Source organism: Cucurbita pepo, chromosome 5 (assembly GCF_057944985.1).
Source record: "Cucurbita pepo subsp. pepo isolate OVF chromosome 5, ASM5794498v1, whole genome shotgun sequence".
Classification (NCBI taxonomy): Eukaryota; Viridiplantae; Streptophyta; class Magnoliopsida; order Cucurbitales; family Cucurbitaceae; genus Cucurbita; species Cucurbita pepo.
In genome coordinates this window covers 18,258,394-18,275,094 of record NC_141802.1, presented here as the reverse complement: position 1 = coordinate 18,275,094, position 16,701 = coordinate 18,258,394, and the positions used below count along the sequence as shown (strand labels likewise).

Here is a 16,701-nt window from a genome sequence, read left to right as displayed (position 1 = left end):
AATTCTTATGAATTTGAAGTATTTTAAAATTAATTAATTAGAATTCTAAAATTTTCCATTAAAAAATAATATACAATAATTACTTTTTTTTGTGTATTGAATTAACCGTTCTAATTTAGATTTTTTAGGATTTGTTTTTTCAATACACTTGTTTTCTTCTACTTGATGACATGGAAAAAGACAAAAAAGAATAAACAAAAAAAAAAAATATATTAACTAATTTCAAGTATTATACCGATACTACCGACAATAATTTAATTATTTTAAAAAATAATTTAAATTATTTTCAACATAGAGAAACACGACTCACAAGAACAGAGTTTTAAGATAATTTTAAATAGTCTTTATCAATAAACCCAAAAAATACGTTTCCAATAAAATTAATTCCATAAAAGAAAAAATAAAAAAGGGACTATTTCCCAAATGGTCTTTTTATAATTAAATGAGAAATTAAATAATAATAATAATTTATCATTTTATTTTTTCGAACTTGTTTAAATAATTCAAGATAAATTATTGACTTTTATTTTCTATTTTTACATTAACATTTAAAAAAAAAAACAGATTATTGTAGAGCTTCAATTATTCTGTATTTTTACAATTTCCATTTCCATTTTATTACGAAATCCGAATCTCCATTACAGAAATCATTGGTAATCAGTGATCTCCGGCGATCAAATTCAAGTATTTCTCGACAACCATCTCCGGCGAGTAATCGGTGAAATAACCATTCTCAACTTCCAACCCAAATTGGGCGGCAAGAACCTCCACCCGTCTCTGGACCCGATCGGCTCCGATCTGGTTGGGTTCCAGCAAAACGCAGGCAATCTCCGTCGTCTCATCGTCGTGAAGAAGCCCTATGGTTTGCACCGTCGGCAGCCCTCCTCCTCTAGCACTCACCATCCGCGCTATTCTCCGAGTAGCTGCCACATCAGTCGACAATATCGGAACATTGTACATCGCCGTCCACGGACGCGCACCGATCATTGTAATTCCCCTCTCTCGAGATACAGAATTTGGACCTTCATCAGGCTTTTCCGGCAAAGTTTCCGGCATCGACCACCCAGCCCATTGATTCCCCTTGTAATTCGGCCGGAAATACCCAAGCTCCCGTCTCAAATCGTCCGGCGCCTTCCCGCTTGGATGAGCCGCAGAGTACAGAAATACAGGCACTGCACAAAATCACAAACGATTTTAACACTAACACGAAATTCCCATTAAAAAGTTTTGATTTTGAATCATGTAGAGACCTTGAAACATAGTGGCCATGTCCTTAGCGACCGCCTTAGCGAGCCAAGCGGCTTCGTGAAGTGACGCCCGAGCCAGGGGATGGAAAACGATGTCGTCGACGACTCCAAGACGAGGGTGAGCGCCAGAATGGGACTCGAGGTTGATGTTAGCGAAAGCAACCTCAGTCATGGCCAGAACTGTTTGGTGCAATGGGCTGTAAATGGCGTTTCCTTTAGCGTCGTGGACGACGTAGGAGACGATGGTGTATCGGGTCCTGTTGTAAGCTCTGTCTTCGAATTTGTTGACGATTACAGAATCTGGGTCTTGGCTTACAGCTCTCTCGATGGCTTCCAGTACAGAGCGATTGCGGGATTCAGAAACGTAGTATTTGCAGCACAGAAGTTCCTTTTGCTCCAAGCTTATTCTCTTGTCCTGAAATGAACAGAAGATCAGAAAAGAAAACAGAGGTTGGGGTAGAGAAACAGAGTGTTTACCTTGGCGGTGAGATTGAAAGCCATTTGTAGGTGTGAATCTGATAGCGTGGTTGTTTGTTGCAGATTAGGGGGAAGGGGGTGAGATTTTAAAAGGGGGATTTTGGGGGTCGGGGGAGATGGGAACCCGTGAGTTCTAACAACTTTAAAGTCACCCAAATGGAGTGCTGCGATTGTGTCCTAAGTGACTATGTCTGCAGCGGCTACCAGTCTTATTCGGCGTCCTCGTCTGCTAAAAAAACAGAGGACTTTTCCTTCATTTTTCTAATCCACCCACGTGCTCAATGCTTCATTTTGTTCAACACATATTCATAATAATTAGAGGTTTCTCCACTCTTATAAATAACGTTTCGTTCTCCTTCCTAACTGATGGTGGAATTTCACAATCCATTTCCTTTTAGGGTCCAGTGTCCTCGCAGGCACTCCGCCGGTGAAGAATGCTTCGTTCTCCTCCCCAACCGATGTGGAACCTCACAATCCACCCCCTTCAAGGCCTAGCGTACTGTTTGACTTTGATACTATTTGTAACCGACCAATCTCACCACTAGCCGATATTGTCCTTTTTTAGCATACCCATCAATTAGAGAGATGTTTCCATATCTTTTTCACATCCTTTTCCATTCCATATCTTTTTCACATCCTTTTCCAATCGATGTGAAATCTTGTGCAAGGATAGACAGTTGTGTTAGGTTTAGGCCACAAAATTCAATAAATCCCCCAATTTTGTAAAATAATGTAGAATATGTCGAGATCTATCATACACAAAATTAAAAAAATTCGAGAATTTATTTAAGATATGAAAATTAAAAACCTAAACTTGAAAGTTACATTAAATAATGAACAGTCATCTGTGTGTGGATGGCGATGTGGATAACAGCGAATCATACATACATTGGACATTCAACAGCAATAGATAAGATTATGCTTTATGTTCCCGATGTCGTGTCCTTCAATTTCAACCTCTTGTTCATCTTATGCTTCACATTTAGATTCATAGATTGTCCATATTTCTCTAAAAAAAAATCATTGTAATAAGACCATTCAAAAAAATCATTGTAATAAGACAATTCAATGAACACTGTTTGCTTATTAACAGAACTTATAATTACTGTTATAAATCTGATAAAAGGCTGTTTTAATTTGGTAAGTACAGCTTACATTTTATTTTATTTTTTTTGGTCTGATGTAACCGCCTAAGCTCACCGTTACTAGATATGTTTGCTTTAAAACACATTTTCTAAGGAGAGGTTTCCACACCCTTATAAAAGATGTTTCGTTCTCCTCTTCAATCAATGTGGAATCTCACAAATCCACTCCCTTAGGGTCCAAAGTCTTCATTCCTCTCTCCAACCAATGTGAGATCTAACAATCCACCTCTCCTAGGGGCCCAATGTCCTCATTGGCACACTGCCCGGTGTCTTGCTCTAATACCATTTGTGTATCAGCTCAAACACACCGCTAGCAGATATTGTCCTCTTTAAGCTTTCTCTTTCGGACTTTCCCTCAAAAAAATTTAAAACACATCTGTTAGGGGAAGGTTTCACAACTTTACTGGTGGGCTTGTATTTTGTACTCAAAAGATCAAAACATTCAGCTCGATATCAAGATCTCGTATAAGATCCAAAGCATAAGATACACAGAATATAAGAGGTAAGCAAAAATCTGAAGTTACTTCAAGATTACATAGTAGAAAGAAGTTTGAGGTACCTTTCTATCATAGCCTCTTGCGAGGGGCTTGTGAAGTAACCTTTCCCCACACCTAATCCCTCACTTTCTGCAAGCCGTTCAACCTCCTGCTGAACCATTTTTCCTCCCACTTTACTTGGTTGTTGCAAATTACAAGCCACCTCAATCACACCTTCATCAAGAGCAAGGGCCATTGCTTGAACTGAAGGAAGCCCACCTCCTCTCTCACTGACTTGTTTTGCAATGTTACGAACAGCGGCGATATCGGTAGAGAAGATCGGGATGTTGTAGTTATCAACCCACTCTGTTGCTCCTATCACGACGATGCCTTTTGCTTTACTTGCTTCAGCTGGACCCTCATCTGGCTTTAGTGGCAATGAATCTGATTTCATCCCTCCAGCCCATAAGCCATCAGAATTTGGCTTGAAATAACCCAGCTCTCTTCGGATCGTTGCTAGCTTCCTTCCCTCTTCATGAGCCGCTCCATATAGAAATGTTGGGACTGCAGGCTATAGTTTAGATCACCAGCACCTCAGAATATAATTGACAGAAGGATAACACAAGGCAATTGATAGCATGGAACTCTTGGAAAAACCTAACTCTCAGATCACAAATAATAGTCGTAACGCAACGATATTTGGTTTTTTGACAAAGTCTAGCTTCTAAAGTGTAATAGCCCAAGTCTAACGCTAGCAGATATTGTCTTTTTTGAGTTTTACTTTTCAAACTTCCCCTCAAGGTTTTAAAACACATCCACTAGGGAGAGATTTCCACACCCTTACACCCTTACAAGCTATGCTTTGTTCCCCTCTCTAACCGATGTGGGATTTCACGATCCACCCCCCTTGGGAGCCCAGTATTCTCACTAGCACACTGCCACTGTCTGACTCTGATACCATTTGTAACAGCCTCTCCCTAGTAGACACATTTTAAAACCTTTTATACAAAACACGTCCACTAGGTCGGTTGGAAAGGGAAACGAAACATTTCTTATAAAGATGTGGAAACCTCTCCCTAGTGGACACATTTTAAAACCTTGAGGGAAAGTTCAGAAGGAAAAGCCCAAAGAAGACAATATCTGCTAGCGGTGGGCGTGAGCTGTTACATAAAGTTTGAAAGCACAGCATTGACGCTCTACCTTAATTCAATACATTAATCTTAGGAGTCATAGAATCGAATGCATTCTTTGAAAAAAGGCAAGGAACAAGATCATATCTAACATGTGAACACTGCCTTAAAGAAGCGCATGAAAAAAGTTGAGAGAAATACAGAGCAGAAGTTTATGTCACTGTTTTATCAGCTGATCATATGAATGGAAATGCCACTGAAGTTAGCATTCCTCTCATTTCCACAGCCTAAAATTTAACATTGTAGTATGGTGTGTAAAGTACAAACCTTGCAGACCACATCCAACATCAGCAGCCAAAGATTTTGCAATTGCAGCTGCATCGTGCAAGGAAGCAAAGGCCAAAGGATATAAGCATGTATGATCTACAACTCCGAGTCGTGGGTGGCTGCCACAATGCGAGTCCAAGTCGATTGCCGAAAATGCAGCCTTAACCATGTTCAGGACTGCACTTCTCAGAGAACATGGCTTTATAGATGGCTTTGATGGGAGCTTGGAAACAAGGGTATACCCAACTCTATTGTAAACCTCATTCGTGAACTTGTTGATAATGGGTGCTTCAGGGACGAGCTTGGCAGCTTGTTCAATTGACTCCAGCGCAGCCTTGTTTCTGCTTTCAGATATGTAAACCTTGCAGCAAGCAAGAGCCAATTTTGACATTACTTTCTCCTTACTGCAGGTCACTAGCTGCACAAAATTGTATGAACATGTAACAACTAGTAGCTGAAAGATGCAACTCTGTGCCTATAATTTATCTTTGAATAAAAAAAACTCATTTATCCAGCCAATCCAACATTATTTGAACAGTCAAGCAATGCTGCACGTGAGTTCATCTAGGCAAGAAATGAAAAATGCTTACCATATCTAACAGCCCAAGCCTACCGCTTACGTATATTGTCTGCTTTGGTCTATTACGTATCGCTGTCAACCTCATGATTTTAATACGCGTCTACTAGGGAGAGGTTTCCACATTCTTGTAAGGAATGCTTCGTTCTCCTCTCCAACCGATGCGGTCTCTCACAATCCACTCCTTGAGGGACCATCATACTCAATGGTACACCTCTCGATGACTCGGGGTAATAAAACATTCTTGATAATGATTGGAAACATCTCCCTAGTAGATGCATTTTAAAACCGTGAGGCTGAGGAACATAACAGATCAAAGTGCACAATATCGGCGGTGAAAATATAATAAGTGTGAATGTCATATCAGTTATGATAAACTTGAAACTTCCAAGAAATATTTTTCACTGTCGAATGATCTTTCCAATTTCCTATTTTCAAATTATAACAGAAACAAAATGTAAGAATACAAACAACACAGCCCGCCTTTACACCACAACCAAAAGATGTCTCCACAAAAGCTGAAACAGAGAGTTCTTATTTAAGTGTAAGAAGAGAGTAAACAATCATCTAAAACTCCCAAATTTCACCAATCGTTTCATCACCAACTGTGAAGTCTCCTAAAAGATCTCTTTTCCATCTGAAGCCGATTTAGGATGGCCACTATACTCTAATTTGACACCCAGAGTGGCGCAAATCGTTCTGAACTTGAGCCTCAATCCTTCCATCAGCTCCTGAACTTGCTCATTCTCAGGGTCCTGAAGCGGGTATTGTTCTACCAACTCCTCCATCTGCTTCACACTCTTCTGAACCCGACTCGAAAACCGTTCTGGGTCGATCAGAATAACAGATTTCCAGACGTCCACACACCCTCTGAAGAACCCAATTTCCTCGCCGACCTCGAAACCAACTTTAAGGCCTACTTGTTTTGCCTCTTCTTTGCCAGCGACTAGGCCGTCTTTGTAGCCCTCGGCGTAGCCTTCCTTCAAATGGGTCTCTTCAAGATTGAGGGAGGAATCGAAGATGTCGTCCATGGAAACTAATTTATCGAGAAAAGGAAAAGGAAAACTTGTTTATTTGTAAATTTTACCTGTTGGGGCTGCTGGGGTAGCTTCAATTTAGACAAAGAGGGGGTCTTGTCCACGAGGGCGGTTCTCTTCCGCCAAAATCAAGAGAGCTCAATCCTCTCTAGGCATTGGGATATCCGCGCAGTCTCCAAATTGGGGTGCTTTTGGCGGGATTTGACGGTAGTCTAGCCCGAGGGTTTTCAGAGACAGCCCACTCATCTTTTTTTTTTTTTTTTTTTTGAGAATCAATTCCAATTTTTTTAAGCTTTTAGTTTCATCCAATAGATTGTTAATATCTATTCTTTTAGTGTAAGAATTGTCGAATAAATTTAATTTAATATGGAATTCCGTAATTAATTAAAAAATAGATTTTTCTTCAAAAGAAAGAAATAGAAAAGTCAAAAAAGCTAGAGGTATTGCTTTCAGCAAAAGCATAAAAATAGCTATTTATCTTTTGGAGTATTAAGATCATTCAGTTCATATATAGAAATAACGTATAGATGCATTATATTGATGCCTTTCTACATTACATCACAATATACTTTGTTAAACTAAAAAATCCAATAATTATAAATGCAAATACCAACAAAAGTAGCTTTTCAAGAACCCGAAACAAATCTTAAAAGAACACAATGTGTTAACTATAAATATGGTGTTGAAAATAGGCTAATTATATATCACCGTTCAATTCAAATTAAGAAAAATAATGTTTTCTTGCGAATTCAAAACATTTGTGATTTGGTGTGAATAAATCGAATTACTTTTGGGTGTGTTTTGTTTGGTGTTCTTGCTTTTGAGACACATTTGACATGTTATAGTCGACATTGATTCATCATTTTGAACGTTTTTAGTTCAAAATGACCTTGTTTGATCGGGAAGAAAGAAGAATAAAAATGGGATTAAGATGGAAAGATTAGAAAAAGAAAGGAGCAAAGAGAAATATAGCATCCAAAATCAGCGGTTTGGGCGCAGTGCCCATGCTCCCTCTACCTTGTCAACTCCGCTGCCTTGCATACGAGACAGAGTAGTCTTTTTACATGACAAGCAAAGCAACCTCCATTTTCCATATAAATTAATAACCCATTTCTCCTTCTTCAAGAACACCCCCAAATTCCCAAACTTTCGCTTCTTCTTCTTCTTCTAAAATGGGTGTGGTTGCAGGGGTTCACAGCAAACTCAGCAACAGCAGAGGAAGGCCTTACGCTCTGATGCTGCTGATTGCATTTGGGGCAGCCTTGCTTGGAGTCATGCTCCTTCATAAGTTCAGAGAAAGGCGCATATGCAACCTTCTCCTCAAGCGCACAGACGAAGATCTCCATTCCTTTCAACTCCTCTTCCAGGTCAACTCTTTATGTCTGTCTCGTTCATGCATGTGTTATCTCTGTGTCTATGAATGCGACGCTGGTGTAGTACTTTCATTTCTTAACTTTTCTTGTGTTGAATGAACAGAAGGAAAGAGATCGAAGTAAGGAATTGGAGAAGAACAATGAAGACATAAAAGAATCGATGTTTTTGCTCCGAACCCAGAAAATGGAACTTGATAGGAGGCTGCTGGAGTTGCAATCGACCATCGACTCGCTCAGAGACGAGCAGAAGATCATAAAAGTTGCACTCCAAGAGAAGCAGAGTGAGATCAAGATGTTGAGGGAGAAAGAGACTGAAAATGGGAATGAAAATTCTCAAGTGGTTGTTCTAACTCAACGCCTCAAGCAAAAGGAAGATGAGTTGGAGGATTTGAGACGTCGACTTGAGTCTCGTGGAGCTGTGGCTGCTAATGATCCATCAGACCCACATGAAGATTCAACAAAGACTGAAGAACAAAGCGAGATATTGCTAGAATCAACGAAGAATAACAGAGGAGAGAGTAAACCAGACTTCAGCGAGGGAAGCACTTCAAAAAGAGATGAAACTGAAACTGAAACTGAAACTCAAAAGTCAGAGGAAACCCCTGAAAGAAGGGAGAAAGAGGCTGCGAAAGTGCAGAAGCAAGTGAGCTCTGAAGACGATGGCGAGGAATCTAAGATCACCAACGATCACAAGGGGGAAGAAGGTCATGATTCTGAAGCAATTGAAAATCAGAGAGCTGATAAGATCCTGAATGATGGGATGAAGATGAAAACAGAAACAGGCAAATATGGGCATACGAGAAAGATGAGAGGAAAAAGATGGAGATACATCGCCAAGAAAAGGTCGGGGGATAACGGATGGAGACTGATTTCGAAGAAAAGGAAGCAGGAAAACAACAGACATTTGGAAGACAGTGTGGCAACTAGCACGACCAATAGGAAGTTCATTAAGGGAGGGACTTTCAATGAGGAGAAAATGAAAGAGTACCCAGAGGAAGCTAGAGATGAGGAAAACAAAAGGTTAAAAGAAGAAGAATTGAATAGGGAATCCAATTCTGATGTGGGAGATGATAGCATTAAGCAAAACCCAGATGAAGAGAATGAGCTAAAAGTGAAGAAAAGTGAAGAAAAACAGGAACAAGAACAGGAGGACGATGGTCATTTCAATAGGGAATCCAATTCTGATGTGGGAGACGACGTTAAAGAAGAAACAAACAAGGAAGAGACAGAGGACGAGTTCTAAATCAAATGCCCAAGTGTTGTTTATTTTTTGATAATTTGAGTAGGCAAATGGGTGTTGTGTTAGTTGTGTTGTAGTGCATAGAGCTTGCTCGATCATGTTACTAAATTATGAGTAATCAAACCAAGTAGACTTTCTACTCGACAACTTTCATATTAAATGTGAAATTGAAGAAACAAAAAGCAACTCACATCGTTACGTTCGTTACCTGTCATCCCAAATAAAGCAATCAACTGAGTTTTTCTCACTAAAAAATGCCTTGTTCAATCACAAGCTCCGGAGCACAAATTCCCTCCATTCGAACTCTATGAATGAGGTGTTGGGGCAAATTGTATTATTAGATATAGGACTTTCGTGCATGAAACAACTAAAATGTCAAGAGAAAAAAACTACGAGATAGGATCATATACGAGAAACAATTCAAGAGTGAAATGAAATCCGCAGACAGCAAGAGGTCTAAGGTATACATTATTTCAGGGAGAACTCCAGAACAGCCGGAAAATGTCCATAGATCAGCTCGTTATGATGTTGCCACAGGTTTCTGAAAGCAAAGGGCAAAAAATTAGGAGAGAAGCAAAAGCTTGTGAAAAACTTCATGTGTAAAGTTACATAATGATACATCTAGGTTGTACTACGCCACCTTCATACTGTTACAAGTTACGAATACTCAATGTCTAATGATCCAAATGATTCATAAAGTAGACGTACTTGCAAACGATATAATCCTGTAACGTTATTAAAGGAGAGAAATCGGGTAAATGTTTTTCATTTTCCAGCCAACAAAACCATTGTACTACTCCTTTTATTGCATATTACTCTCCGCCAAGACCTTGCCAAGAACCAGACAACAGGAGCCTAACCATTGTAGTCTAATGTTGCTTGACAAACATAAATTCTAGACCTTGTATTATACTTTCAAATATTCCAGAATACTCCAGGCGGGTTTAACATTTCCTATTTCTAACATTTCACGTTACATCTGACATGGAAATTAGAAAATTACTCAGCTAGAACGAAGGTAAAACCAAGAAAAGCGCTAGGGCAGCACTTTTAAGGCGACTCCGTCAGAAATATGAGACATAAACAACAATCAATGATCATTAAATAATATTCAGTTAACAGCACCTGTAATACTTCCAAGAGGGTTTAAGTATTAAGAGCGCATAGATAATAAGTGCAGAAGTACCTCATCCTTCTTTCCCTTGCCCCCGGTAAAGAACTTGTACCCTCCATAGAAAAGTAGACCCCATCCAGATAGAGAGACAATCACAAACTGCAAAAGTCCACAATCCCGTCAGAACAAGTTCAATTTGCTCATTAGCTAAATACGGCACAGGTATGATATTCACGTCATTTATTTATTCTCCACGACAGGAAGACTTAAGGAGAAGAGTGCATAACTGCATAAAACTCATAAGTTTCAGTGTAAATATTGACTTAAAGGAATTATAACTTTCAACTTCAAATCCTATGCAGAGCGAAGAGAACAAGTAATACATGAGACAAACAGCTGCATTTAGCCCTAATTCGATCCCATAAATTCCGAATTATAGCTAAACAAATAAAGACTGGTCTATAATACTGACACTACAAACTGTGCCCTTGCGTCCTATCTCTTGAGCAATAAAATCAAGTATTTTGTTGAGTTGATAACAGATTAAAAAGAGAGCCTGGTTAGAAAACCTAAGAATGTTAATATTTTTGTTAGTTTCATTATTAAATCCTAGTACTTGTAAAGATAAAAATAGGAAGTCAAAAAAGAAAAAGACAGAAAAACAAAAGAACGAAAAGAAAAAGAAGCTACTAATTTCATATAGAACAATAAGTCTCACATGCTCTTCCTTCCATTTAGATGGGCTCATAGGATCTTGCCAACAGTTAACCTTCGGCGGTCCATGGTGGTCTGCAGATATCAACAAAGAGAGTCAAACTTACGAGAAAAAGGATTATTCTTTCATCTTTTGATGTTTCCCTTTTTTCTTTTAATGTTTGACTATTGGTTCATCTTCCTTCCAACACAATATAAACACTACAAAAGGAACTACAAGAGGAGCTCAAATGCATGTGTAGAGTGCATTCTTGTAAACAAAACCTGAAAGTATAATTTTAAAGCAAACTATGGGCATGTTCTTAAAACCACTCTCAACCATTCCCTACATAGCATGAGAGATTTATTGTAATCATCTCCCTTTGAGGTTTCTCCCTTCTTTGGTAATTTCATGCCTAAATGGAATTGTTTCTTTCCCCAGAAAAAAGTACTTATATGCCTTCATTATATTTCACTTTACCTGTTCTATTCTTCACCATAAGGGCGATAGCAAAGCGACAGTCCCCAATGGAACCAAACGATAAGGTAACCATGTGCGAGAAAAATACAAGTTTTAGGCCCGTTTGAAAACCATTTCTTTATGGTGGGTTTTACCTTTCTTAAATAAATGTTTGAATTCTTAGTCAAATTGTAGAAGGAAAAAACAAGCTTTCAAAATAAAATAAAAAAAAATGCAAAAAGTATAATTCTCATAGGTAGACGCTTAATTTACAAAAATGAAATGGTTATTAAAGGGATCTTAAATTTCATATCAAAGTTTCCAATGCATAATTGAGTTAAATTATATGTAGCACACACTTTTCAATTCTAGACAACGAACCCTCGTTATCGAAGAATAAGAGTGAAATCTACGCTAACAAAATCGGGTTCTCAAATTAGGAAAACGCATTCCAACAACTAAATTAATTCGCATATCCATTTCATATTTTCAAGATCCTTATATCAATGCTAGCCAAACCTAAAACAGAACTCGGGGAGAGGAGTATATGACCACGATTACCATTTCGAAACGAAACACCAAAAATTCGTCACAAAAAAAATGAACAAATCCGAAAATGGGATTGGTATAAGCAGATGATCTAAATGCGTAAAAATGTGAGCGAGAGATGAAACCTACCGGCAGCGCCAGCGAGACCGCGCCTTTGAATAAGGGTGGCGGTTGACTGAGGAGAGGAAACTCGAGTTAGGGCTCTGGCTTGACGAACTGCTGCAGCCGCTAAGGTAGCCATGGATTCAGATTTTCTTCCCTACACTGAGAAAGAGAGATCAAGGACGCTGATACAGCGAAACGGAGCAAAGAAATAGAGACCCGAGCGCTTCAAAACAATCACAAGCAACTGCAGACGACGTCGCATTAACCCTCCTCACTTGTTTGTTTATTTATTTTCCTATAAAAAAAAAACTAAATTAAGAAAAGTACCCATAAAAAAATATTTAAATATTTAAAAAGTCTAAAAATATATATTATCGTTAGTTTTGGTCTCACCTCATGCTCGTCTAGTAAACATTGTCGTGTTACATAAGTTGATGGACATAAAAAATCAAATAGTTGTTGAAGTCGACTTTAAAATGTTGCTTTTGTTTAGAATTTGACTAAAAAAATGTAAATGTTTTCTAGATAAGGTGAAAATTGTGAGATCCGATTAAGCATTTCTTATAAATGGATAAAAACGGATACATTTTACAATGAGGGGAGCCATTGAAGGAAAAAAGTTCTGAGAAAACAATATCTTCTAACGACAAGCTTGACCATTACAATTGGTATCAGAGCCAGACACTAGGGGGGAGATCCCACGTACAGTGTAAAAATCTCTCCCCATTTTAAAACCTTGAGTAGACAGACCTTTCAAGAAGAAGTTCAAAGAGAACAATATCTTCTAACGACAAGCTTGGACCATTACAAATGGTATTAGAGCCGGACACTAGGGGTGTGCGAGGTGGATTGTGAGATCCCATGTAGAGTAGATGTAAAAATCTCTCCCCATTTTAAAACCTTGAGTAGACCTTTGAAGATAAAGTCGAGGAGAAGAGATCCTTGAGTAGACCTTTGAAGATAAAGTCGAGGAGAAGAGATCCTTGAGTAGACCTTTGAAGATAAAGTCGAGGACAATATCTCTTCTGCAAGATCATCTTTAAGAGAGAAATAGCCAAATTTCTGAAAGGGAATGAAGAACGCATTCCATCAATACATAAATAACAGGGAGTGCTGCAAACTTCCGTAGAACTAGACATCCAAATTCAAATAAGTTAGGATGCCTATCCCTGGGGAGCATGACTGCTACTGATACAAATATAGAATCAACTGCTGTTAGTGGCACAACAGAAATGGTCTAATGTTGTTCGCTCTAACCTACGAGGACAGGAATTGACTTCGAAACATCAGGCTATCTATATTCAAGGATTCATGTCACAGCAACCTGTCATGCTTGAATTCGTGATAAAATGGCACGTCGATGCACCATGTCCCCAGATCTTTTGATATTCATAAACAACAATCTTGGCTGGGGAAAACAAATTTCTATGTTCAATCAATGGAAATTGCAGCTTTGCAATAGAGGATGAGTATAGTCAACGTACTTCTCCCAAAGGGGCTTGTACTTTTCTATCCCAATCTTAAGCCATGGCTTCGAGTTGCCATTAAAGTGAAGCACAGCGCCCTTCTCGATCAACCGAGGATCGACGTTTGTGTAGCCCAATCCTAACACATGCCAGGAGGGATCCAATGGTTCTGTCAACCCATAGAATGTAAGAAGTCCAGGCGGGAGTGTACCGAGTTTCCATAGTGTTCGATCGACATTATTTTCCTGCCAGTAATGGTAAATGCCAGTAACATTTCTCTTCCTCCACTCTACCAAATCAAAAACATTCATCCCGAACGCCCATCCACAAGCATCGGGATCAAAATGCTCCCTGATAAGGGGGTGGGAGTAGTTTAAGTACTTGTGATATCTGTGGAAGGTCTCCATGCATGTCTCGACCGCACCATTTACGTTACCGTTCAAATTAATACTGAAAAGACCAGAAATATCTCTCTGGACAACAATATCATCATCAAGAAACACAACCTTTTTAAGGGCAGGAAAAACTTCTGGTATATAGAACCTGAGATGGTTCAGCATTGAAAGATATTTGGGATTTCGAAACTTGATCGGAGTGTGACCATCACCACCACTGCCAGAAAAATAATAGTTCTGAGTATCCGAGTCTTGGAGTTGCTTGAGTACTGGGACATACGAAGCATTTAACCAGCTAAAATCCTCAAACTTCTGAACATCAACAGTCACCCTTCTAAAACTGTTCATTGAGAACCAGGCCTTCATTGCTGCATAATTGACCTCATCAGTTACGAGATGGAAAACAACCCTATCGGGATTTTTCGAATTCAAAGCAGTCGAGTTGACAACAACAGAAGTGGCCAGGATGTTGTCAGAGAATACACAGAAATGGTAGAGATCGTTATCGTTAAGTTTCGCATCTATTTGCTTCTTTTCATTAAGCTTCCTCTGTAAGTTTAAGTTTCTGAACCGTTCTGTGGTCAGGCGAACGCCAAGGCAGTACAGACTTTTGGGAACTTCTTCAGCAGCAATCTGTCCATATTTCGAACTCTTGTCACTGATTGAGCTCATTTTTTCATCCAGAGTCTGGATTTTAGCTTTCAACTTCAGGATCATCGTTGCACTATCATAATGAAGTTGCTGGGCTTGGTACAACAACAGTGCCATGTCACGGATTGCAGTTTCTGCTTCTGTAATCCTCAGAGGAGCTCTCCTTGTTGCAGCATTTGAGAGGAGGATTTGTGAATTCCGAATCTGAGCACTTAATTCCCAAGCAAACTGAAGATTGCTGCTCTCTTTTGCAATCACAACAAATGCTTTTGCTAGAGAAATTTGGTCATTGAGTTGCCGGACTATAGAGCTGGGGTTCAACATTTCTTCAGTAACATTGAGGCCTTCCACAATTCTTTCATTTCTATATGACATCTACATAACAGTGCAGAAAAATATCAAAATTTAGCAAACGGTTGTTGCTGTAGCAGTAGCAATTCAAAGAACCTAAGACACACAAGATCCTCAGATTACTTGAACTTCTAGTTGATCGTAATTCTTTCATGGAAATATCAATTTCTTGAAGTTTCTTCAATTGGTTCATGTCACAAATTAACCCAGACAAACTAGCTTCAAAGCCAGACAATCAGAGGCATGAGATCACATATGAAGATATACTTAAAAACAGATCATAGATGGCATTTCCACTTGTCAGATTAGCACGACATAAATCAACAAAACTCATGAGCTACACAGGGTAGCTGAGAAGAATAAACCGAATTTCATAACACTTTGATGCGTATTTCAGTAGTATATTGAACAATTCATAGCCAATTGTTGGAACTAACAAAACCGGTAATCGACATTCTAATCGAATCTAATCGCACATCCAAAATTGGGGAGAAAGCTGAAAAAAGAGAAGAGATCGTTACCCTAGTTAAGACAGGCCTGGACTCAATCCGACTCCCTTTGCACAGAACAAAAACGAAGAGCAAAACCGAAACGAAACACAGAGTCCACCAAAACGCGTTGGATAGTCTTCTCCTCGCAGGCCTTCGGAAATCCGGGGGCCTCCGCCTCATCCTCTTGCAGGAGTACCGATCGCCACCAGAATACAGTTTTCACTTGAATGAGGCGAAAATGCCGAAGCAAAGAACTGAATCTGATCAGCAGCGGAGTTGAATTTTGGAAGTGGGTGTTTACAGATCCCGAAGAGTGAAGCCGGTGAGGTAGGATGAAGGGAGAGATGGGGTTTATCTTTGTGGCAGAAATCCTTTGCCGCGATCTTTAATCGGCACGAAATTTGTTCTCCGACGGCGAATCTGCCCCGGTATTTCTCGCAGTTATTCTCCCAAAAATGTGGGACAATTTAAATATGGAATTTTGAAAATAATGATTGAATTAAAATAGACTTCTATTTATATATGTATTGGAATGGATTTATAAATTGTATTATTATAAATGAACATATATTTTATTCTAAATATTGGATTATTATTCTTTTATATTTTCATGTAATTATAAGATATTAAAAATATTTTAAAGTAAAAATTAATGATTATACTATTTTGACTACATTTTAAAATTTTAATTTCAAAAGGTTATTTTCGTCATTTCTACTATATGCATTATATGTTTCGAAAACAATTTGAAAACGTGGTTGTCAAACTCGTATTCACTTAAATATATATATATATATATATATATTACCTATCAATTAGATTCTAAACTCGTTATAAATTTTCGTTATAAATTTTCTTTCAAAAAACATGTGAGATTTGATAATATTTTGAGTACGTTAATATGTTATATTTTTTAGTACAACAAATATGAAATTTCGATAATAAGTTAACAACTTGAGTCCACCCCTAACGTATATTGTCTTTTTTACTTTATGTTTAAGGGCTTTCCTCAAGTTTTTGAAACATGTCTGTTAGGAGAGATTTTCAAATTCTTATAAATAATTATTTTCCTCTCCCACGATATGAGATCTCTCCATACAAGTCATAGAGGCTTACCAAATTTAAAATATATTTATATTTAAAAAGAAAACAAATTGATTTCTTAGTTACAATTACAATTGCAACTTGAAGGTGATGCTTTTCATTTCAATAGTAATAAATAAAAAATAAAAATAAAGTTGTTGTAAAAATAATATTGAAATAAAAAATAATTGTTTTCTTCCATTAAAAATAAAATTATTTTTTAGAATATTAGAAAAAAAATCGTTTTTTTGGAATAAAAAAAATATGGTTTGTAAAACTATATTTTTCTTTTAAAAAAATCAAACTGTATTTTA

At 38.1% G+C, this 16,701-nt stretch overlaps 6 protein-coding genes across 9 annotated transcripts; 1 reads left to right on the top strand and 5 right to left on the bottom strand.

The window, feature by feature from the left end:
* Window positions 1-592: 592 nt before the first annotated feature.
* On the bottom strand, window positions 593-1,858 carry LOC111794913 (formiminotransferase cyclodeaminase-like protein). Its single transcript, XM_023677106.2, has 3 exons — window positions 1,725-1,858; window positions 1,251-1,662; window positions 593-1,172 (listed from the first exon to the last, which is right to left on the bottom strand). The coding sequence occupies exons 1-3, from the start codon at window positions 1,746-1,748 to the stop codon at window positions 658-660; spliced, it is 951 nt and encodes a 316-aa protein (XP_023532874.2). The 5' UTR covers window positions 1,749-1,858; the 3' UTR covers window positions 593-657.
* On the bottom strand, window positions 1,725-7,663 carry LOC111794914 (formiminotransferase cyclodeaminase-like protein). Of its 3 annotated transcripts, none has more exons than XM_087123719.1 (4): window positions 6,467-7,663; window positions 4,803-5,220; window positions 3,429-3,909; window positions 1,725-2,382 (listed from the first exon to the last, which is right to left on the bottom strand). In XM_087123719.1, the coding sequence occupies exons 2-4, from the start codon at window positions 5,191-5,193 to the stop codon at window positions 2,355-2,357; spliced, it is 900 nt and encodes a 299-aa protein (XP_086979845.1). In that variant the 5' UTR covers window positions 5,194-5,220; window positions 6,467-7,663; the 3' UTR covers window positions 1,725-2,354. The 3 variants fall into 3 exon arrangements, with proteins under 3 accessions (XP_086979845.1, XP_023532875.1, XP_023532876.1); XM_023677107.2 differs by having other exon boundaries at window positions 2,371-2,473; XM_023677108.2 differs by lacking the exon at window positions 1,725-2,382 and adding an exon at window positions 2,491-2,733.
* LOC111794915 (uncharacterized) lies at window positions 5,777-6,468 on the bottom strand. The gene has a single exon (XM_023677110.2). The coding sequence runs from the start codon at window positions 6,408-6,410 to the stop codon at window positions 5,997-5,999; it is 414 nt and encodes a 137-aa protein (XP_023532878.2). The 5' UTR covers window positions 6,411-6,468; the 3' UTR covers window positions 5,777-5,996.
* Window positions 7,575-9,176, top strand: LOC111794911 (uncharacterized). Its single transcript, XM_023677103.2, has 2 exons — window positions 7,575-7,783; window positions 7,893-9,176. The coding sequence occupies exons 1-2, from the start codon at window positions 7,589-7,591 to the stop codon at window positions 9,030-9,032; spliced, it is 1,335 nt and encodes a 444-aa protein (XP_023532871.2). The 5' UTR covers window positions 7,575-7,588; the 3' UTR covers window positions 9,033-9,176.
* A 74-nt stretch (window positions 9,177-9,250) lies between these two features.
* Window positions 9,251-12,199, bottom strand: LOC111794912 (uncharacterized). Its single transcript, XM_023677104.2, has 4 exons — window positions 11,975-12,199; window positions 10,862-10,932; window positions 10,216-10,302; window positions 9,251-9,570 (listed from the first exon to the last, which is right to left on the bottom strand). Exons 1-4 carry the CDS (start codon window positions 12,084-12,086, stop codon window positions 9,550-9,552), a joined length of 291 nt encoding a protein of 96 aa, XP_023532872.1. The 5' UTR covers window positions 12,087-12,199; the 3' UTR covers window positions 9,251-9,549.
* A 288-nt stretch (window positions 12,200-12,487) lies between these two features.
* On the bottom strand, window positions 12,488-15,771 carry LOC111794910 (putative galacturonosyltransferase 10). 2 transcript variants are annotated; one of them, XR_015421014.1, is made up of 3 exons: window positions 15,335-15,771; window positions 12,944-14,837; window positions 12,488-12,902 (listed from the first exon to the last, which is right to left on the bottom strand). XR_015421014.1 is itself a non-coding variant. In XM_023677102.2 (2 exons), the coding sequence occupies exons 1-2, from the start codon at window positions 15,482-15,484 to the stop codon at window positions 13,386-13,388; spliced, it is 1,602 nt and encodes a 533-aa protein (XP_023532870.2). In that variant the 5' UTR covers window positions 15,485-15,771; the 3' UTR covers window positions 12,488-13,385. The 2 variants fall into 2 exon arrangements, 1 of the variants encoding a protein (XP_023532870.2); XM_023677102.2 differs by having other exon boundaries at window positions 12,488-14,837.
* Window positions 15,772-16,701: the final 930 nt, after the last annotated feature.